General features: G+C 52.5%; 1 protein-coding gene across 2 annotated transcripts; it reads left to right on the forward strand.

Annotated features, from left to right (window-relative positions):
- The first annotated feature begins 1,219 nt into the window (after positions 1-1,219).
- LOC147718516 (myosin light chain 3, skeletal muscle isoform-like) lies at positions 1,220-22,086 on the forward strand. Of its 2 annotated transcripts, none has more exons than XM_086918421.1 (3): positions 1,220-1,359; positions 8,862-9,035; positions 21,837-22,086. In XM_086918421.1, the coding sequence occupies exons 1-3, from the start codon at positions 1,251-1,253 to the stop codon at positions 21,839-21,841; spliced, it is 288 nt and encodes a 95-aa protein (XP_086774547.1). In that variant the 5' UTR covers positions 1,220-1,250; the 3' UTR covers positions 21,842-22,086. The 2 variants fall into 2 exon arrangements, 1 of the variants encoding a protein (XP_086774547.1); XR_015295291.1 differs by lacking the exon at positions 1,220-1,359 and adding an exon at positions 8,073-8,135.
- The last annotated feature ends 1,191 nt before the right edge of the window (positions 22,087-23,277 follow it).

Consider the following 23,277-nt stretch of genomic DNA (forward strand, 5'->3'; position numbering starts at 1 on the left):
CACTGCATCTAGTGCATATTTTAAGCAGGTATTGGCGATGCTCTTGCAGGGCCGGACTGGGAACCAGAACCGGCCCTGGCAAAGTGTGTTAAGAATACAAAACTATTGAGTGTTCTTAACTTCTTTATTCCGACCAACACGTTTGCTCCTAACATGGAGCGAAGCGGCAGTCAGCTCGGCGATCAGCTGGTAACTGTCATATGTGACAGTTATCAGCTGGTGACCTCACTGCTAAACGGTGTCCTCGCAGGGACACTGGGAAGCACGTCTAGTAAGGTGTCCTAGGAGGAACACAAGTATTATAAACACAACACATCCCCCTCCTTTGGGGGTGATGGGAACAGTAGAAACAGATAGAGAACATAAGGTTCCACTATCCACAAATGTAGTCCTTAAGTTTAGCTGGCGGTCCTAACAGTCTGCCGGTCCTGCTAATGTCCACCGGTCTCGCCCCGTCATGGGTTGGAACGACAGGTAGTCTGCGCCTTGCGCCTGCAGGTTTGGATGAAGGAACAGAACGGTCCGCTCGCTGGGTGTTTTCATGTGTACCTTAATCGCTCCCGTCCCCAGGGGTGGCAGGAAATTCAATGTCGGATTCGGTGTCAGAAAAATAAAGTCCTCCCTTACTCTATCGCCCTCCTTCCCTATCTTATCTATCGCCCTCACTCTATCTATCGCCCTCCCTCTATTTATCGCCCTGTTCTCTTCTCTTCTCACGTGCTGATCTGCTGCTCTCTTCCACCCCACCTCCTTCTTTAACTCCCTGTTCTTTTACTGTGCTGATCTGCTGTTCTTTCACCCCGCCTCCTTCTCTAACTCCCTGTTCTCTCACACACAACCACACCACACACAACCAAACCACACGCACAACCAGACCCAACCACACACATGTTTATAAGCATTTTATCTTCTTTATTTCTCAACTCACTAATGCAAATGAAAACCTGTACAGCAGTGTCCTTGCTGCAGTTTTCATAATTGTACCCAAGAAGTATCTACACCTACCAGAATGGCAACAACTGCTGCTTAGCCTACGAATTCCTTGACCACCCAACATTGGTTCTTGGATTATGCCTGCCATTATTATAAAACTGTTAACACATTTTTGGACACCATGTAACTTGCCTTATCTGCATACTCTCTGCTAATTTTATGTTATCAATTTGCAGGATTATGGCGGTATTCAGAGACCTGGAATTGTTGTCTACTACCAGAAAAGTCTGGTATTTGGTGGGCCTGCTGGAAGGTGGATGAAAAGAAAGATGATGCAATCGCTTAATAAACCCATTGGAGGGGCGTTTGTCGGCAAAAAACCTAAATTGAGAAAACCTGGATCAAATGGCAATGCGGTCAAAGAAGGTATGTTTCTAGATAGACAGCTTCTGTTTTTTAGGTTTCGCCTGGCGATCCGCTGCATAGCAGTGTTCGCGCAGGCGAAAACTTTTGTTTAGCAGTATGGGTGCTTTGTCCCGCCTGCTCTTCCATTGGCTAGCTCCATAAATGGAGGCTAGCCATTGAAAGGGACATCTGTCTGTTATTGCCCTCCAATCTATCTCTCGCACTCCCTCCCTCTATCTCTCGCACTCCCTCAATCTATCTCTCGCACTCCCTCAATCTATCTCTCGCACTCCCTCAATCTATCTATCGCCCTCCCTCTATCTATCGCCCTCCCTCTATCTATCGCCCTCCCTCTATCTATCGCCCTCCCTCTATCTATCGCCCTCCCTCTATCTATCACCCTCCCTCTATCTATCGCCCTCCCTCTATCTATCGCCCTCTATCTATCTATCTATCGCCCTCCCTCTCTCTATCTATCGCCCTCCCTCCCTCTATCTATCGCCCTCCCTCTATCTATCGCACTCCGTCTATCTATCGCACTCCCTCCCTCTATCTATCGCCTTTCCTCCCTCTATCTATCGCCCTCCCTCTATCAATCTATCGCCCTCCCTCTATCTATCGCCTTCCCTCCCTCTATCTATCGCCTTCCCTCCCTCTATCTCTCGCCTTCCCTCCCTCTATCTCTCGCACTCCCTCCCTCTATCTCTCGCACTCCCTCCCTCTATCTCTCGCACTCCCTCCCTCTATCTCTCGCACTCCCTCCCTCTATCTCTCGCACTCCCTCCCTCTATCTCTCGCACTCCCTCCCTCAATCTCTCGCACTCCCTCCCTCAATCTATCTATCGCACTCCCTCCCTCAATCTATCTATCGCACTCCCTCCCTCAATCTATCTATCGCACTCCGTCTATCTATCGCACTCCCTCCCTCTATCTATCGCCTTCCCTCCCTCTATCTATCGCCCTCCCTCTATCTATCTATCGCCCTCCCTCTATCTATCGCCTTCCCTCCCTCTATCTATCGCCTTCCCTCCCTCTATCTCTCGCACTCCCTCCCTCTATCTATCGCCTTCCCTCCCTCTATCTATCGCCCTCCCTCTATCTATCGCCTTCCCTCCCTCTATCTATCGCCTTCCCTCCCTCTATCTCTCGCACTCCCTCCCTCTATCTCTCGCACTCCCTCCCTCAATCTCTCGCACTCCCTCTCTCTATCGCCCTCCCTCTCTCTATCTATCGCCCTCCCTCTCTCTATCTATCGCCCTCCCTCTCTCTATCTATCGCCCTCCCTCTCTCTATCTATCGCCCTCCCTCCCTCTATCTATCGCACTCCCTCCCTCTATCTATCGCCTTCGCTCCCTCTATCTATCGCCCTCCCTCTATATATCGCCTTCCCTCCCTCTATCGCCTTCCCTCCCTCTATCTCTCGCCCTCCCTCCCTCTATCTCTCGCACTCCCTCTCTCTATCGCCCTCCCTCTCTCTATCTATCGCCCTCCCTCTCTCTATCGCCCTTCCTCCCTCTATCTATCGCCTTCGCTCCCTCTATCTATCGCCCTCCCTCTATCTATCGCCTTCCCTCCCTCTATCTCTCGCCCTCCCTCCCTCAATCTCTCGCACTCCCTCTCTCTATCGCCCTCCCTCTCTCTATCTATCGCCCTCCCTCTCTCTATCTATCGCCCTCCCTCCCTCTATCTATCGCACTCCCTCCCTCTATCTATCGCCTTCCCTCCCTCTATCTATCGCCCTCCCTCTATCTATCGCCTTCCCTCCCTCTATCTATCGCCTTCCCTCCCTCTATCTCTCGCACTCCCTCCCTCTATCTCTCGCACTCCCTCTATCTCTCGCACTCCCTCTCTCTATCGCCCTCCCTCTCTCTATCTATCGCCCTCCCTCTCTCTATCTATCGCCCTCCCTCTCTCTATCTATCGCCCTCCCTCCCTCTATCTATCGCACTCCGTCTATCTATCGCACTCCCTCCCTCTATCTATCGCCTTCCCTCCCTCTATCTATCGCACTCCCTCTATCTATCGCACTCCCTCTATCTATCGCACTCCCTCTATCTATCGCCCTCCCTCTCTCTATCTATCGCCTTCCCTCTCTCTATCTATCGCCCTCCCTCTCTCTATCTATCGCCCTCCCTCTCTCTATTTATCTCCCTCCCTCCCTCTATCTATCGCCCTCCCTCTATCTATCGCCTTCCCTCCCTCTATCTATCGCCTTCCCTCCCTCTATCTCTCGCACTCCCTCCCTCTATCTCTCGCACTCCCTCTATCTCTCGCACTCCCTCTCTCTATCGCCCTCCCTCTCTCTATCTATCGCCCTCCCTCTCTCTATCTTATCGCCCTCCCTCTCTCTATCTATCGCCCTCCCTCCCTCTATCTATCGCACTCCGTCTATCTATCGCACTCCCTCCCTCTATCTATCGCCTTCCCTCCCTCTCTCTATCGCCTTCCCTCCCTCTCTCTATCGCCTTCCCTCCCTCTCTCTATCGCCTTCCCTCCCTCTATCTCTCGCACTCCCTCCCTCTATCTCTCGCACTCCCTCCCTCAATCTCTCGCACTCCCTCTCTCTATCTATCGCCCTCCCTCTCTCTATCTATCGCCCTCCCTCTCTCTATTTATCTCCCTCCCTCCCTCTATCTATCGCACTCCCTCTATCTATCGCACTCCCTCTATCTATCGCCCTCCCTCTATCTATCGCCCTCCCTCTATCTATCGCCCTCTATCTATCGCCCTCCCTCTCTCTATCTATCACCCTCCCTCTCTCTATCTATCGCCCTCCCTCTATCTATCTATCGCCCTCCCTCTATCGCCTTCCCTCCCTCTCTCTCGCACTCCCTCCCTCTATCTCTCGCACTCCCTCCCTCTATCTCTCGCACTCCCTCCCTCTATCTCTCGCACTCCCTCCCTCTATCTCTCGCACTCCCTCCCTCTATCTCTCGCACTCCCTCCCTCTATCTCTCGCACTCCCTCCCTCAATCTCTCGCACTCCCTCCCTCAATCTATCTATCGCACTCCCTCCCTCAATCTATCTATCGCACTCCCTCCCTCAATCTATCTATCGCACTCCGTCTATCTATCGCCTTCCCTCCCTCTATCTATCGCCTTCCCTCTATCTATCTATCGCCCTCCCTCTATCTATCGCCTTCCCTCCCTCTATCTATCGCCTTCCCTCCCTCTATCTCTCGCACTCCCTCCCTCTATCTATCGCCTTCCCTCCCTCTATCTATCGCCCTCCCTCTATCTATCGCCTTCCCTCCCTCTATCTATCGCCTTCCCTCCCTCTATCTCTCGCACTCCCTCCCTCTATCTCTCGCACTCCCTCTCTCTATCTATCGCACTCCCTCTCTCTATCGCCCTCCCTCTCTCTATCTATCGCCCTCCCTCTCTCTATCTAGCGCCCTCCCTCTCTCTATCTATCGCACTCCCTCTCTCTATCTATCGCACTCCCTCTATCTATCGCACTCCCTCTATCTATCGCACTCCCTCTATCTATCACACTCCCTCTATCACACTCCCTCTATCGCCCTCCTTCACTCTATCTATCTATCGCCCTCCCTCTGTATCTATCTATCGCCCTCCCTCTCTATCTATCACCCTCCCTCTATCTATCTATCTGTCTATCTATTGCCCTCCCTTACTCTATTGCCCTCCCTTACTCTATTGCCCTCCCTTACTCTATTGCCCTCCCTTACTCTATTGCCCTCCCTTACTCTATTGCCCTCCCTTACTCTATTGCCCTCCCTTACTCTATTGCCCTCCCTTACTCTATCGCCCCTCCCTTACTCTATCGCCCTCCCTCCCTCTATCTATCGCCCTCCCTCTATTTATCGCCCTGTTCTCTTCTCTTCTCACGTGCTGATCTGCTGCTCTCTTCCACCCTGCCTCCTTCTCTAACTCCCTGTTCTCTTGTCTTCTCACGTGCTGATCTGCTGCTCTCTTCCACCCTACCTCCTTCTTTAACTCCCTGTTCTTTTACTGTGCTGATCTGCTGTTCTTTCACCCCGCCTCCTTCTCTAACTCCCTGTTCTCTCACACACAACCACACCACACACAACCAAACCACACGCGCTACCAGACCCAACCACACACATGTTTATAAGCATTTTATCTTCTTTATTTCTCAACTCACTAATGCAAATGAAAACCTGTACAGCAGTGTCCTTACTGCAGTTTTCATAATTGTAGCCAAGAAGTATCTACACCTACCAGAATGGCAACAACTGCTGCTTAGCCTACGAATTCCTTGACCACCCAACATTGGTTCTTGGATTATGCCTGCCATTATTATAAAACTGTTAACACATTTTTGGACACCATGTAACTTGCCTTATCTGCATACTCTCTGCTAATTTTATGTTATCAATTTGCAGGATTATGGCGGTATGCAGAGACCTGGAATTGTTGTCGACTACCAGAAAAGTCTGGTATTTGGTGGGCCTGCTGGAAGGTGGATGAAAAGAAAGATGATGCAATCGCTTAATAAACCCATTGGAGGGGCGTTTGTCGGCAAAAAACCTAAATTGAGAAAACCTGGATCAAATGGCAATGCGGTCAAAAAAAGGTATGTTTCTAGATAGACAGGTTCTGTTTTTTAGGTTTCGCCTGGCGATCTGCTGCGCAGCAGCGTTCGCGCAGGCGAAACCTTTTGTTTAGCAGTATGGGTGCTTTGTCCCGCCTGCTCTTCCATTGGCTAGCTCCATAAATGGAGGCTAGCCATTGGAAGGGACATCTGTCTGTTATTGCCCTCCTTCTATCTATCGCCCTCCTATCTATCTATCTCCCTCCCTCTATCTATCGCCCTCCCTCTATCTATCCATCGCCCTCCATCTATCCATCGCCCTCCCTCTATCTATCTATCGCCTCTATCTATCTATCGCCCTCCCTCCCTCTATCTATCGCCCTACCTCTATCTATGGCACCGATGGGTGAGGCGCACAGCCTGGGATGATGACGGGCTGGGTAGACCGGGTGTGTGCGCTGCTACCAGAGGGCGACGTTCGAAGATTATGTCGCTGGCGGGCAGAGATGGGGTCTGATGGCCAGGGTGCAGCTGGCATACGTCTGTGGCTTTCACTCGATTATTGTGCACCCCCTGCCTGCCATGCTCTTCTGCGCTCTTCTCCCTGGCAGGCTACGGCAGCCAGGGCAATGCCTCATTGTCTTTTGGGAGTGGTTGGCAGGTTGGCGCTCTCTTGTAAACGCCAGGCACGCCGCCCAGCGGCTGCTCTCTGAACTGCCTCCTGTTGAGTTCAGACGGAACCAGCCATTCCCTTTTCTGCCTGAACCTGGTGCCCAGAGCAGGCGCCCGTGGCCCGCCCGCATCCATCCCCCCGAGGCCTGGGCCGAGGCTGCGCCGGTGGAGCCGCATTCCAGAGGAGCCAGACCCGGCCGGGCCGGCTCCGAGCTCGGATTCCTTCAGAATGCAACTTCCGGTTGGGCGAAGTTTGTTGTGATGGAGCGCAGCAGCCAGGTGTTGTAATTACTCAGTGAGTGTTTGTCTGTCGGAGGCGTCCTGAGCCGGGATATGGCGGACGGAGAGCTCACCCCCTCGCTGCCACCCCTTCGGCTCACGAACAGGTGGGCGCTGGATTATTTTGTAATACTGGGCGGGTGAGAAGCGGAGTCGGTGCTGGATGAGAGCGAGGTTTAGACGAACGAGTGGCTGGGATGAACCTGAATCTCTCACCCTGCACTGGACCTCCACACCCATCACTCACACTGGATAACGGCACCCGTCACTCACACTGGACCCGAGCACCCCTCATTCACCCCCGCACACGTTATGCACCCCCGCGCATGTTATTCACCCCCACACTGGTCCTCGGCACCAGTCATTCACCCCTACACTGGACATTGCCATCACCACAGGACCTCTGCAGGAATCACTCACAACTACACCGTGTCTGCCTCCCGCCACTAAACACTGGATCTGAACACCCCCACTCACCCCTGGATCTGAGCACCTGCTACGCACCCCTGGACCAGAGCACCCGCCACTCACCCCTGGACCAGAACACCCACCACTTACCCCTGGACCAGAGCACGCGCCACTCACCCCCTGGACCAGAGCACCTGCCTCTCACCCCTGGACCAGAGTACCCCTACTCACCCCTAGATCTGAGCACCCGCCACTCACCCCTGGACCAGAGCACCTGCCTCTCACCCCTGGACCAGAGTACCCCTACTCACCCCTAGATCTGAGCACCCGCTACTCACCCCTGGACCAGAGCACCCGCCACTCACCCCTAAACCAGAGCAACTGCCTCTCACCCCTGGACCAGAGCACCCCTACTCACCCCTAGATCTGAGCACCCGCTACTCACCCCTGGACCAGAGCACCCGCCACTCACCCCTAGATCTGAGCATACGCCACTCATCCGTGGACCAGAGCACCCCCCAGTTGAAAATTAACTTGGGTGAATCTGAAGGAGCTACATTTTAAGGTGTATTTCAGAGTGCACAGTCTGTTACGATGAGACCCAGGGGCTCATTATGTCTGTGGTGCATTGAACCTAGGGGGCAAGTCAGAAGTGCTCACTATATCCTCGTTGGCTATTATTACTAAACCTTAGGCTTGCATTAGAGTCTAATGGGCCTCTTTCACTTGGACGCGACGTGCTGCTTGTATCTGATTTAGGATATTACATAAAATGTGACAATCGTGGCAGATCTGGTATTAACATTGTTAAATACTTCAGGAGTTACTGGCGATTAAATTGTGGAAACATGATTTCTGGTATTTATGATGCAACTCTTCCCCCCAGCAGCAAAGGGAAACTGGAAACCGTCTCGTAAATTAGGTATATATGCGCGTTTGCTGTCCTACCTCCAGGCTATTTCAAGCAATAATTGTTTAATAAATAGTTGAAATATTGATTTGTGACAGGAGGAACACGCTGTAGAAAATGTGACTCTAGTATGTAAGGCATTATGTATTGCGATAGGAATGGGGAGCTCACAGAAGTCCGCACATACTTCTTATCCTTTGAATACACACACACACCCACTAAGCAATCTGTATCCTGTGCTCTACTCATTCCCAACACGCCAGATTTCTACTCACCTTTCACCCTCAGCTCTTACCCCTTTGCCCTCAGCTCTTACCCCTTTGCCCTCAGCTCTTACCCCTTTGCCCTCAGCTCTTACCCCTGTGCCCTCAGCTCTTACCCCTGTGCCCTCAGCTCTTACCCCTGTGCCCTCAGCTCTTACCCCTGTGCCCTCAGCTCTTACCCCTGTGCCCTCAGCTCTTACACCTGTGCCCTCAGCTCTTACACCTGTGCCCTCAGCTCTGACCCTGCCCTGTGCCACACATTGAATTGGAGATCTCTGCCTCGTTCACAGTTGCTAGATGGACCATATCAGTAATATTCATTGGCAGTCTGGGATGGGACAAAAACCTGACTGGAGGTGGTTGGGGTTTTTTGGGGAACTTGGACGATCACATTGTCACTGTTAATGTGTACTCTCCAGCCTGGCACGCTGCTGCAGCCGGTGACCGCTCCTCTGAACTCTTCTCTCCTTCCCAGAGCTTAACACCAAGAAGCTTGGCTTTGACGAGTTCTTGCCCATGCTGCAGACAATTGCGAAGAACAAGGACCAGGGTACCTACGATGACTTTGTGGAGGGGCTGAGGGTCTTCGACAAAGAAGCCAATGGCTCTGTGATGGGCGCTGAGCTGCGACATGTACTAGTCACTCTGGGTAAGAGGCCATTTTGGCACAGTACTATTTTCAAGGCAGAGAGTAATTGACTGCTGAACTCCCCAGCCCCCCTGCAGTATTCAGGGCCCCCCTTTCTGATTCCGAGCTTAGATTTCTACCCGCGTCTGGATATTACAGTTAATGTGCCCTGTTTCAGCCTTACAAAGTGTCCTATCAATCTCATTTAACTGTACATTCTTTTGGGGCGAGGGAGGACGGGGACATGGTTGGGTTACAAGTGGTTTTTGGATTGCCCATTCTACAGGCTAGAGCTTTGACTGACTAATAGTTAGTCTTGGTGAGCCATGTCCTGGAAATTGGTGGCGCCCTTGTCTTGTGGGTAGCTGCCTCTTCAGAACATCTGCTCTGTCTGGTTTTACCCTGGTGGCTGGCTAGTCTCACCAGCCAGTGCTGCTTCTGTGGCGGAAGTGTATTTGGTGGGTAAGTGCTGGGTCTGAAGCTGTGCGTGCTGCTGCATTCTTGGCAGTTAATCTGGAAGGTGTTTGATCGAAGCCTGTGTGCATTTTTGTCCTTTCCTTTGTGCAGGTGAGAAGATCTGTCTGTGTGTGTGGCTCTGTCTGTGTGTGTGGCTCTGTCTGTGTGTGTGGCTCTGTCTGTGTGTGTGGCTCTGTCTGTGTGTGTGGCTCTGTCTGTGTGTGTGGCTCTGTCTGTGTGTGTGGCGCTCTGTCTGTGTGTGTGGCGCTCTGTCTGTGTGTGTGTGTGTGGCGCTCTGTCTGTGTGTGTGTGTGTGGCGCTCTGTCTCTGTGTGTGTGTGGCGCTCTGTCTGTCTGTGTGTGTGTGGCGCTCTGTCTGTCTGTGTGTGGCTCTCTGTCTGTGTGTGGCGCATAGCGCTCTGTGTGTAGCGCTCTGTGTGGATAGCTTCTTTTGTCGGCTCTGTGTGTGGGTGGCTCTGTCTGTGTGAGAGTGGCTCTATATGAATGTCAGTGCAACCCATCACGTCATTAACAATTACAGACCTTCACATCGCCAACACCTTGGCATTGGTTTGATAGTTGAAATAATTGGGCAGTGTGGTGGTTATAATATTAATTATGGGTATCTCAAATAAAGGCTTTGTCAATGTGAAGGGCATGTCTTTGAAATTGGATGGCCTCTTCTCCCTATTTCATTTTTTTCCAAATCCTTGGGCTCTCTCATTGACCAATCTGTGTCCTTCAAAGGGCATGTCCTGAAAAGAGCACAGACATCGGAGTCCCAGCTTACATTAAAGCACATTATCTGCTCGCCTGGTCTCTTGGCTGTGCTCTTTTCCCCTTGGGGGTTTCAGGTCACGGCCTGCTTGGTGGGGTTTGATTGCTTGCTTGTGGAGGGAGCGAGATTGCGGGTCATTCCCTAATAAGAGTCCCTGGTATTTTTTAAACGCTTATCTGGCACACCCTGGTGGCAGAGTAGTTTCAAAAGGGTTTCTGTCCACATTGAATGCCTTCTCTTCTAGGTTCCAACCAAGTTATTGTAGTTGAACTAGCAGTATGTGTATAAATTAACGTTTATTTATCTAAAAAAAATTCCAGGCTTACAAGGAACAAATAAAAAGGGAGAGCGTACTCACTGCTACAAGTATCCTAAACAACCCAACAGTAAAGTCCCGGTACGAACAGTATGCAACGGTAAGATTTTTAGGAGCCATATCTGAAGACATTGAACCTATTGACTCAAGTTGAATAATTGCTTGGCCAGTTAAATCGGCAGTCCAACTTTTTCTATGAGAGTTACCACAATGGTGAGTGACCATGCCTTCCAGAATTATTGTTCTGACTACTCAGATGTCTGTCACAATTAAAGTTTTACAACCCACTGAAAATGCCAAAGGTTCCAGGGACGTTAGTTTCATTTTTACCCACACAACCATAGAAAAGTCAGCACTTAAAATTTTAATAGGTTTTTAAAAAAAAGCAATTGCCCATGAGGGGGTCCCTCCATGTGTCCTATAGGTTCAGGATACCTGTATCCTGACTCGTGTTTTCACACTGTCAAACCCCCAATCTTCCAGGGTATTGGTGAGCTGCCAGTAGATTCAGAGCTATCCGTTGGAGATGTCTGCTTTAAATATAAATGTAATCCAGCAAATTCTTTATTGGTATTTCTAGTAAGTATATTTCTGTTGCAGTCTTGTATTCAACCAGAAATATGGCCATTCTGCAGTTCTACTTAAAAGCGAATTTCACACCACACATGGGTAACCCTTCAGCCACAGGCATAAAAGCATCAACAGCTTACCTTCTCTTTCAATAAAACTTCTCAATCTGCCCAATCTACCTTCTCTTTAGGAATGCTGGAAATCTCACTGGATGGAAAGCAATTTCCTCCAGCTGAACGCTGCAAAAACTGAGGTTCTGCTCTTTGGAGATGCCCCCTCCTCTGGTCACCTTCCTGGTGGCCCCCAGAACTAGGCACACCCCCGACCCCGGCAACCACAGTCAAAAACCTGTGTTCACCTTCAACAGTCCCTAAACATGAAGAAACGCGTTACTCACACAGTCTGATCCTGCTTCCACACCCATGGCTTACTAAGGAAAGCTTTTACTTATGTCCCCGACACAACAAGGAAAACCCTAACACAGGCCCTGATACCAAGCAAGCTGGACTATTGCAACGCCCTATTGATTGCAGCAAATGAGTCCTCCTTAAACCAATTGCAAATGATACCAAACACAGCCGCCTGCACGGTTCTGAATGCTCCCCCCAGATCAGCTTCCTCTCCCCTCCCTCATCAGCTACACTGGCTGCCCATACGACAGCGCGTGAAATTCTAGATCTGCTGTCTCACACACAAAGCTATCTGGGGCAATGGCCCTCCCGATGTAGTAGAGAAACTTCGCCGCTATTACCCGGCTCGGACTCTGCGCGCCAGCTCCCAATCGCTCCTCAAAAGCCCCAACATAAAAAAGGCTAGACCCGGAGGCAAGTCCTTCTCGCACCCTTCATCTGGAATCAACTACAGCTGGCCCTAAGACAGTGTCTGGACCATCTTAAATTCGGAAGACTCCTGAAAACTGCCCTGACAGAGTGAGGGAGTGAGAGTGGGAAAGGGAGACAGTGAGGGAGTGAGAGGGAAAGGGAGGGAAAGGAGGGAAAAGGAGTGACAGAGTGAGGGAGTGACAGGGGGAAAGGGAGACAGTGAGAGGGAAAGGAAGGGAGGGAAAGTGAGTGAGGGAAAGGGAGACAGAGTGAGGGAGTGAGAGAGGGAAAGGGAGACAGAGAGACAGAGTGAGGGAGTGAGAGAGGGAAAGGGAGACAGAGTGAGAGGGAAAGGGGGGAGGGAGTGAGAGAGGGAAAGGGAGACAGGGGGAGGAAGACAGAGGGAGGGGAACAGAGTATGGGAGAGGTAGGGAGAGTGAGGGAGGGAGACAAAGAGAGAGCAAGAGATGTGTGTATCCCGGGTCTGGTGGCTCAGTGGACGAAGGTGTCCGCTGCAGGGACCAGTGATCAACCTCATGGTCAGTTGTGTATTTTTATGTTGCTCTAGCCCTGCCACCTCCCCCACTGACCCCGCCCCCACTGGTGCGGCCCTCGGACACAAACCACAGTGTAAATTTGGCCCCTGAGAGAACGTTTGTGAGTACCCATGACCTATGCTGTGCTTCCAAGCGCTGAGATACCCCCCTGGGGGTGATTCAAGAGCTATACAAATTAAATAAAATCATTAATTAAATCAAACAGGTACACATGCTGCAAACTGATAAGTTAATGACCATCAACTGCCCCCAACCTCACTAATCTTCCTCTTGAATCCCAGGTTAATGCTATCGGCACATGGCTCTCCTCTTCGTGCGATCTAGTCGCCCCGCTTAGAAAGATCAAGGCGGTACGTCCATATGACGCGCACAAATGGTTCTCCCCAGAACTTAAAACACTTAAACTCGACCTTAGGCGGTCGGAACGCCACTGGAGACGGACCTATTGCCCCTCTTTGCGCGTCAAATACAAATCACTCCTTACTGAATATAAAAAAGCGATCCTAGCGGCTAAAACCGCATACTTCACCGAGAGAGTAGCTCTCGCGGCTAACAAACCCCGTGAAATCTTCTCTCTGGTCCACAACCTCGCCACCTCTGATCGCTCCACTCCTAGTTTAGTTCCCTCACAGTCCCTCTGTTCTTCACTTAACGACTTTTTTATCGACAAGATCGTGAAGATTAAAGCCAACATTCCCACAGTGCCTCAACCCCGTCCCACCTGCTCCCCTATCTGTCCCTCTTCCTCTTTCGCCCTTTTCCCTCCCATCTCCACCGATTTATTTTTAAAACTTTTGGTCAAAACCAAGTCCGGTTCTCCTGCGGATGGCGTGCCAGCACGCATTCTCAAAACTCTTTTCACCAATTGTCCTGCCCCCCCTCTTGCTCTTCTTAATTCTTCTTTGGCTCTTGGATCTGTCCCCTCTTCCTTCAAATCCGCTATAGTCCTTCCTATTCTAAAAAAAACTGGCCTAGATCCCTCTCTTCCTTCCAATTTCCGCCCCATTTCTCTTCTTCCCTACCTCGGCAAGATCCTTGAAGCTCATGTCACTTCCTGCCTCTCCACCTATATAGAGGAGAACGGCCTCCTTGCATCCCACCAGGCGGGATTCCGCCCGGGCCATTCCACGGAGATGGTGGTCCTCGCAGTCTTGGATGAGCTCAAGGGGAAGGCCGATTCTAACCTCCCCCAAGCCCTGGTCCTTCTCGATCTGTCCGCTGCGTTTGACACGGTTGACCATTCCATCCTTCTCGACCGTGTCAGCGCAGCGGGCATTCGGGGCACGGCCTTCTCCTGGCTGGCGTCCTTTCTGCGGGACAGGTCCCAAGCAGTCCATCTCCCCGGTTTTTCTGCTCCCCCCAGCCCTGTCACTTGCGGCGTTCCCCAAGGTTCTTCTCTCTCCCCCCTCCTTTTCAATCTTTATATTCACCCCCTCATCACCTCTCTCCTTGAGCTGGGGGTCTCGGTGTACAACTACGCAGATGACCTCCAGCTCGTCTTTGATCTTTCCTCTTCCCCTGATTCTCTTCCCAAGTTCTGCTCCATTTTAGTCTTCATCTCTGACTGGATGAGCGCTAACCATCTGAAGCTCAATCCAGACAAGACGGAACTTGTTCTCACTGGTGGCCCCTCCAACCCTTGGTCCCCTGCACATTGGCCCCTTTCTTTTGGCCCCCCTCCGGTGCCCGCTTCTTCTGTTCGCACTCTTGGTATTAAAGTCAGTCATGACTTATCCATGCACAGTCAGATCAGCTCCGTCGTGTCCTCTTGCTTTCTCTCTCTTCGTTTAATCCGGAAAATTTCACGCTTTTTTTCTACCGATGCACTTAAATCCATAGTCATGGCCCTTGTCATCTCCCGCCTTGACTATGGGAATGGCCTGTACGTGGGCATACCGGCTTACGAATCCCGCCGCCTACAGGCCATTCAAAATCAAGCTGCTCGTCTTATCCTTTCCCTCCCCAAATCTTCTCACATTACCCCGGTTCTCAAATCACTTCATTGGCTTCCAGTTCACTTTAGATCCTTTTTCAAATTGGCCTGTTTAGCTTTTCGGGCTCATTTCCGCTCTGCGCCCCTGTTCATCACTTCTCTTGTTTCTTCTCATGCCCCGGTCCGCACTCTCCGCTCTTCTTCTCTTTCTCTTCTTCATATTCCCCGCTTCCGTAAATCCAGAACGGGGGGCACTCGGTTCTCAGTCCTGGCCCCCCAGTTCTGGAACAGTCTTCCTCTCTCTATCCGTTCCATTCCCATCTACACTCACTTCCGCAAAGCTCTTAAAACTTTTCTTTTCTCTCAGGCATTCCCTTCCTAATCCTCCTTGGGTTCCCTCTGCTGAGCTCTGATTAGGTCCCCAGCGCCAGGAAGCCGTTCGGCCACCGTGCGCTTTATTAAATACTTTATTCATTCATTCATTCATCAACAATTAGCTTGCAGCCTGTAATGCTGTGGATGCACTTCCACCCTTCCTGCCTCCAGGGCTCACACTGCATATTGAATGTTCAGATCTGTTTACTCCTTCCTCAGCTTTGCAAATAACACTTCTTCCGTACTGAGTTTCACCCAAAAAAATTGTAGTTTCGCAGGAAATTAATTTCTTGGAAATGTGATGCCCACCCTCAATATTCCAGTCACCGCCCCCTCTGTACAAGGACTCCTCAGAGCTCATTTTTTTTTTTTTTTTTTTTAACATCATTTTTATTGCATCACCAATATAAATGTACAGACAATACAATTATCAGTTATAATACAGCATGTACAGACTCAGTACGACCCAGTCGATCTCCATCCGGGGGGTCACCTCAGCCGTGTTGCGGGTGACCTCATCCCTGCCCATTTCTCGTAGCTCCTTACAATGTCCGATCGCTTTCTTAGGCAAATAACCCTGGGTTGCTTGTGGTTTTCACCCCTCCCCCTCCCCAAATTTCGGTACCCCAACATCCCTCCAAAACAGCCTCCTACCCACCCTCCCCCCGTGGTCGCTCTGCGCTGGACTAACAGTGTAAAAGTGTCCGGTGTGATGCAGGAGGAAGTAATCTTTCACTAAGGTGTGTTCTCCTGTGTAGTGACGGGGTCCGCCCCGCCCAGTTCGCTCTCGCCATCCTGCCCCTCATCGTCCACATCCCGGAGCGCCTGCACCATCACTTCCCATGCAGTCGCCCTTTCCAGAGCTTTCTCGTCATTCAACCTCCAGGCCATCTGGTACCGTAAGGTGCTTTCACACGCGGCCCATCTCAGGCATTCCCCATACCATCTTTTATACGTGGGCCCCACTTTGGACTTCCAGTTCCTTGTGATCTCCCGCTTGGCCAGAATAAGCCCCAAGTCTATAAATGTACTAGTCATCTTGTTCCTAGGCGTGTACGGGAACCAATGAAGAACACCAACCGCTTTGGTAAACTGGATATCCCTATCCGTCGCGACGTTAAGGGCCCGCCCAACTTCCTGCCAATAGTCTCCCAGAGAGGGGCAATCCCACAGCATATGGCACAAATCCGCCCCAATTGCATTACATCTGGGGCAAGCAGCGTCGGTCGCCCCAAAATACTGTTGGATTTTCCCGGGGGTGAGGTATGCCCTGTGGACGATATAGAGATTAATCAATTGAAACCTGGCGTTTCTCGAGCTCTTCCGTGCCCGCCTGAGCAACTGGCCCCAGGTCGTGTCTGGAATCTCCACCTGAAGGTCCAGCTCCCACTTGGCCTTCAGGGCTGCCAAAGGCTGCAAGGCCTCCCGCTGCATCCTAGCGTACAGGCACGTGACAGCCTTAAAGGTTCCCGCCGCCATCATGGTGTACTGGCAGGCCATCGAGGTGCCCGGTTCCTGCAGCCCTTCCCCCCAGTGAGCTTACATGGCGCCTGTGACTGCTGCGTGCAGCAAGTAGTCGCCCCTCGGAAGGTCAAATCGCTCCTGCAGGCCCTGGAACGGCAGCAACACCCCATCTTCGTAAAGGTCACCCAGCATTTGTATTCCCGCCTCCTCCCATCCTATTAAGCGCGACCAGTCGCCTCCATGTGGGAGGGCGGTGACCATCCCCAGCGGAATTTCGGGGGCATACATAAAGCGGACCCCCGCCCGCTTACGGGCCCGGTCCCAGCAAAGCCGGAACGTCTGCTCCTCGACCGTCAGGTCTCCCACCCGGAGCCTCTGATGCAGCGTAATATACGCCAGAACATGTCGCGGGGTACCTTCCACTCTCGCGTCTTCGGGGCCTCTGTACACCCTCGCCACCTCCTGAGTAAAGGTTTGCAGTTGCGCGGCTAAGTAGTATCCTTCAAAATCCGGCACCGCCATCCCTCCATCATCTTTGGTGCGCAACAGGGTGTCGAGCGCTATGCGCCTCCTTCCCGTGCCCCACAAAAAGGCTATGACCAATGACCTTAGGCGTCTGAAAACAGAGCTCGGGACCCATACCGGGAGCGTCCTAAAATAGTACAAAAGCCTGGGCAGGGCTATCATCTTAAGCAGGGAGATTCTACCCGCCAGGGACAACGGCAGAGTTGCCCAGAAGTCCATGGACCCCCGCAGAGCGTTGATGCAGCGAGTAATATTGCCATCCAGTAGGTCGGACGGGGTGTGGTATACATAGACCCCCAAATAATGCAGGCAGCGCGGTTCCCACCGGAGTTCCTGAGCAGTGAGTGGGCACGGTTCACCCGGTCTCAGGGGGAACAGACAGGACTTAGGCCAGTTAACCCTCAGGCCCGACAACCGGCCGAATTGCCCCAGTAGCTGCCGCGCCCCTGAAGTTCGGGGCCCGCATCGGCCAAAAACATCAGCAGGTCATCCGCGTACAGGGATATGAATTGCGGTCTCCCCCTAAAAGATAAGCCTGCGTAGTGGCGGCCCAGTCTGGCTTCCGCCGCGAAGGGTTCCATCGCCAACGCGAATAGGAGCGGGGATAGGGAATAACCCTGTCTAGTGCCACGTTTAATCGGGTATTGTCCCGAGATCAGTGTGCCCACCCGAACCCTCGCTACCGCCTCGGTGTACAGGACCTTGGTCCATTTTATATATCCGTCCCCCAACCCGAAGCGACGCATCACCTCAAACAAGTATCCCCATTCAAGGCTGTCAAATGCCTTCTCAATATCAATGGAGAGGACAAATGGGGAGACGGCGTCAGGCCAGTCCGCTCCCATCAGTCTCGTGAGCCTACGAATGTTATGAGTGGTGTTGCGTGTCGGTATGAAACCACACTGGTCACCGTGAACCAGGCTTGTCATGTGTACCAGCAGTCTGTTGGCCAGAATTTTACTGAGGATCTTGTGGTCCGTCGTCAACATAGACAACGGACGATACGAGGACAGAGCCGCACTCTCTCTGCCCGGTTTCAGGAGCGGGATCATGAGGGCCTCGCACATGGAGCCCGGGAGTCGGCCCTTCGCCTGTGCCTCGTTGTACACCTCGCGCAGCCGTGGGGCAAGGTGCTCTAGGTATTTACCATAAAATTCAATAGGCAGTCCGTCGAGTCCCGGGGTCTTATTTCTAGCCATCTGCTTTACAGCACAACCTATTTCCCCAAGAGAGATGGGCCGACCTAGCTCTTCCGCCTCCGAGTCCTCCACTCGCGGCAACTGTAACCCATCCAGGAACTCTTCAAGCTCGTCCGCCCCTCCCGTTCCACCACTCTTATAGAGCCCCTCATAATAAGCACGAAACTTATTCAGGATCCCGGGTTGAGTGTGGCAGGGCTCCTCCCCTGGCTCCTGGATCCCCATGATCGGCACACCCCTCCGGATGGGGTTAGCAAGCCAAGCCAGCATCGACCCCGCCTTATCACCTTCCGCATGCGCCCTTGCCATGTACTCCTTATGATCAAAGCTGCGCAGCCGCTCTAGTTCTACCGCCAGCCCCTCCCGTGCCCCGCTAAGCCCCTCCTGCAGCTCAGGGTGATTCGGGCGCCTCTTCTCTAAGTCCCTCAGCCGCGTCTCAGCCTTATCTAAGTCATCCAGCAGTGTTTTCCGAGCCCCTGCCGTGTGGCCAATGCAGTGTCCCCGCACTACCACCTTAAACGCATCCCATTCGACCGCCCTAGTGGAGGCCGAGCCACTGTTCTCCTCAAAATATCTCTCAATGCGCTCACCCAGGGCCTCCCTGAACAGCAAGTCATCCAGGGTGTCAGGTTGCAGGCGCCATGTTGGCACGCAGTTAACAGTCACCATCCATTCCAGAGACATCAACAAAGGGTTGTGGTCCGATAGCGTCCTGGCCAAGTATTCCGCCCCTCCCACCGCGGGGAGCACACACGCCGAACAAAGAAACGCATCCAGCCTCACATGCAGGTCATGTAGGTGCGAGTGAAAGGAATAGTCCCTAGTGGTGGGGTGCAACGCCCTCCATGCATCCGTGAGGGCCCAGCTTTCCTGCCATTCCAACCTACGCTTAGCGACCCTATGCACTGGGGACGCGCGCAGCGGGGGATGGGACCTATCTAGTAACACATCCTCAACCGAGTTGAAGTCCCCCCCCAAGAGGACCGGCCCTGCCAAATAACCCGCCAATTTGCCCGAGATAGTAGACAAGAAGGCGGGTAGGTCTACATTAGGAGCATACACATTACAGAGAGATATCACCCTGCCTCTCAGCCTCCCCTCCACCGCCACATATCTGCCCTCCGGGCCACCACTGACTTCGAGACCTGGAAGGGGACCCCCGCCCGTATCCAAATCAGTGCCCCCCTTGCAAAAGCTGAAAATGTCGTGTAAAATAACTGCCCCCTCCAGCGCCTCTGCAGGGCAGCCCCCTCCTGCTTGTTAAGATGCGTCTCCTGCAGGAACGCTATATGAACCCCCCTACGCTTGAGGTACGCCTGGACTTTATGTCTGCGCGTCATGGACTGCATACCCCGCACATTCCAGGTCACACATTTCAGCGCCCCGGTACTAGCCATCCCCCCCTACACAACCGGACCAAAGAGCAAAAAACATTGTCCGCAAAAGTCCCGCGACCACGGGTCCACCCACCCACCCACTCCAAACAGGAAGCCGAACCCCTCCAACAACAACTACCCCCCGAGCAACCCCAACTGCTCGCTTCTCCCACCCCCCCCAGGACAGGCCCCCCCGCAACTGGAAGTACCCCCATCCAAACCAACACTCCCAACCACCCCTCAAGGAAAGGCGGTAACAGTCGCAGTCCCCACTGCGGTGACCTTAGGGGCCAGTAAGGCGTGGCTCAATGCAATGTAACCTCAAAACAAGTCAGCCCCGTGCACTCCATCCCACAATCCCCACCTTACAGCTCCCCAAAACCTCAATCAATAACGTTCCATTGCTGCGGGCCCAGTGCCCCGGTGTCCAAACAACGAGTTCACTCCACCAGTTCAGTTCAACACGCCTCCAGTATCTCCACCGAAGTCTGCGGCGTCACGATAGGGCCCCGGGCTCCACCAAATTCCGACTGTCCCGTCTCTGAGCCCGTGCCCGGGTCTTCCGATTCCGTGCCCTTCCCGGACCGACTCCTGGCGGTCCTAGATAAGTCCACTACCGCCTGCAGTGCCGCCTGCCTCTCCGCCTCCGTCTGCGACACCGATGGTTTTCCAGTCCTCTTGCGGTTCCTCCTGATCCGTTGGGATTGCCTGACCGGTTGCGCCACCTTAGCCTCCTCCTCCCTGGCCTTAGCACCATCCGTGCCCGCTTTATAAGTGTCCCACCAGTCCCAAACGTCTGCGGAGGTCGTGAAGAATAATGTTTTCTCATCCACCACCACTCTTAGCTTGGCAGGGAACAACAGGGAGTACTTGATGCCTTCCTGGCGGAGCTCCCGTTTGAGGGACAGAAAGTTTGCCCGGAGTCGCTGCGTCTCAAATGTATAGTCCGGGAACATGGTGACTCTATTGTTATCCACTTGAAATGGCCCCGCTTCTCTCGCCCTCTGTAGGAGCCAGTCTCTGTCCCGGTAGTGGAGCAACTTAAACACCACTGGGCGAGGAGGAAGGCCCAAGGCTGGCGGGCGCGCTGGAACTCTATGTGCCCGCTCCAGGGAGAAGAAGGGGGACAATCCTTCCGGTGCCACCTCCGTCCGCAACCAATTATCGAGGTAGCCCACCATGTCGTCGCCTTCGATTTTTTCCGGCAGGCCCACTAGGCGAACGTTGTTGCGCCTGTTTCGGTTTTCCGCATCTTCGGCCCTCCTTTCTAACACCTTCAGACGGTCCATCACGTCCGCCATCTGGGCCTTCATTGTGGCTTGGCCCGGGGCTAATTCTTTAACCGTGGTCTCCACGGACTTCACCCTGTCCTTAAGCTTGTCATGGTCGGCCTTCAGGAGGCCCAAACCCGTCGCCACCTGAGCTATATCCTGCTGCAGGGCGTCCTTTGTGGTGGCGATGGCCTCCAGGATACGATCCTGCATCCGCTGCAATGCCGCTTGGTCTCGCTCCGCTCCCTCCGCGGCCTCAGTATCGGTCGCGCCATCTCCCTTCCCTTTCGTCTTCCCCATCTGGGCCGGCTCGTTCGGTGGCCTCCGGGTACTTTCCTGGCCGTCCTCCGTGTGCCGTTGGGTATCGCCCTCCGGCAGGGCTCCCGGGCCCGAAGTTATCTCCAAAAAGCAGGAAACACTGAATGACCGCAGCCCGGCCGGCGCCAGTCGTGCCAGGGGCCCAGGGTTCTCGTTGCTGGGTCACTATCGCACTGTCGTCGCCCCTACCAGGGGGGGTCCCCAGTCTCCGCCCGAGGGCGCGCCCAAAGTCCGCTCGGCACCTGGGGGGAGAGGCGCGATTCAGCCGGCAACACCCCTGTGTCGCCAGGGAGCAGTCCTTTGCAGGTCTCCAGGCAGATGTCTCCGTCGCTTCAGAGTCTCATGCCCTCGCCGCCATTTTGGGATCCGCGACTTCTCGCCTGGGTCCAACTTTCAAAGCCGAAGTATTGCTGCGGAATGGCTCGGTGTCGTCTTCCGTGGGCCCCGGGCCCTCCGCAGTGCCTTCCAGTACCGGATGATACTGGTTACACCGGGGTCCGATCAGATATTCAGGATATTTTCCGGGATCGGGCACGGAGCTCCGAGCTCACGCTGCCTACCTCCTCGGCATCCAAGCCACGCCCCGACTCCTCAGAGCTCATGGGCGTTCATAGACATGGCATGGATTTTTCCATCCTATGGCCTGTCTGGACATACTCTAAAATTTAGAAGTCCTGCATATGTTCTCCCCGTTGTAAGATGCCTTTTCTAATAATACATTCTTTCTGCTTTTTTGTGATCTGAAATCTGAGTTCTTTACTTGCACTGTACACAAGACTTTTGCTGTTACTTTTGTAATAGTTAGTGTGCATTTGTTCTGCAAAATTTTGCTAAAGATGGTTTAAAACTTGTGTTTACTTTTAGGGTGAGAATCCCTTTGAAATCGTTGAACAAACAGGAGAATCGGTAGTTGAGGAAACAACTGATGCGAATGATGAAGACAATGAGCAAAACGAAAAGGAGGACATTGATGGTGAAAACGATGAAAATGAGGAGCAGATAATGTGGAGGCAGAAAGTGCAGATGCGGATGATGCTGCTGACCCAAATGATTACTCTGGGGACTTAACCACCACTGATGAAAACTAGTTGAGAAACTGCCCTGAAAGACCAAACACTTTAGCACACTGCATTGGTGGACTTAAAGAACAATTTTCCGCAAAGTTGAGCAGTTCGTTCACCCTGCATGCATTCCACTTCTGTTTTAATTGCCTATGGGCAAACCGGTTTTATGTTTTGTTTTTTTAGTATATTACGCACAGCAAATGCTTCAGTATTCTTCCAGTGTAAATTGATTTGTTCATGGTTATGTTTTGAGTAATTTTGAGCAGTTGGAGTTCTAAACATTCCAATGTGAATTTTTCCAGTTTTTAGCGCCCAATGTAGTGTTGTATATAATTCAAGCTGTTGTAGCAAAGAAACCCTGATTATGTCTTGCAGTAATAAAGGCTTACAACAAGATTATACACTTATTTTGCACCTCTCCTATGTGGTACTGTCTACCTCAAAGAAGGGGTACACTCAAGGTGGTGTTTTATGCCCGGAGGTAGCGCCCCAGGGGGGAGCACTCGCCTGTTTAATGCTGATCAAAGGCTCTTTGCTGAGGTGTGAGATTGGAGAGGGTGCCGAGGGTATTCTGGGTGACGAGGTGTCACTGTAAGGCCTGGTAGCCTCTACATAATCAGCAGAGGTGAGGATGGCAAGAAACATCCGCTCTGCCTATGGGGGCCTTGTGACACCAGCTGGGTGATTCACCCACCGAGGTGTTCCTTTCTTGCTTTAAAGCGTTCGATTTGTTTTGTGTTTTTTCTGCACTTTTATTTAGCGCGAACTCTATCGGAAGGTATTGCAGCGCTTTAAATAAACACTAGTTACATCACACAAGGTCACTTTTTAAACAAGAAAAACAAGCATTTTCGGAAATTATGTAGAATATTCCATTTGTGGAGTGCTGCAGTCGGGGCCGGAGCTGAATTTTAATCAGGGGGGGACTGCAGTGATGGACTGCAGTGTGTCTGCTGTTATACCAATGGCATAAATCACGCCGAGCCAGACTCTGCACCCACAGGCACCAGCTCCCGACTGTCAGGGTGGTCGGGAAGCAGCAGGAAAGGTCAGAGGTGCCAGGGAGAGGGGGCTGGACACACAGGAACGGAGGAACCAAGGAAGCAAGAAAGAGCGGGGAAGACGAGGGAGGAAAGGAGAGGAGGAAGAAAATAATATGATAAGGAAGAAGGAAGAGGGGCGAAGACAGGGATAAACGGAGGAGGGGGTTATGAGGGAGGAGAACAGAAGTGGATTGACAG

This window comes from Lissotriton vulgaris, chromosome 4_1 (genome assembly GCF_964263255.1).
Source record: "Lissotriton vulgaris chromosome 4_1, aLisVul1.2, whole genome shotgun sequence".
Classification (NCBI taxonomy): Eukaryota; Metazoa; Chordata; class Amphibia; order Caudata; family Salamandridae; genus Lissotriton; species Lissotriton vulgaris.

Excerpts from the sequence above, each read along its gene's own strand:
- LOC147718516 (XM_086918421.1), top strand. The coding sequence starts at position 1,251 with ATGAAAAGAAAGATGATGCAATCGCTTAATAAACCCATTGGAGGGGCG. Across the intron at positions 1,360-8,861 it reads TGGCAATGCGGTCAAAGAAG|AGCTTAACACCAAGAAGCTT; the intron begins GTATGTTTCTAG and ends TCTCCTTCCCAG.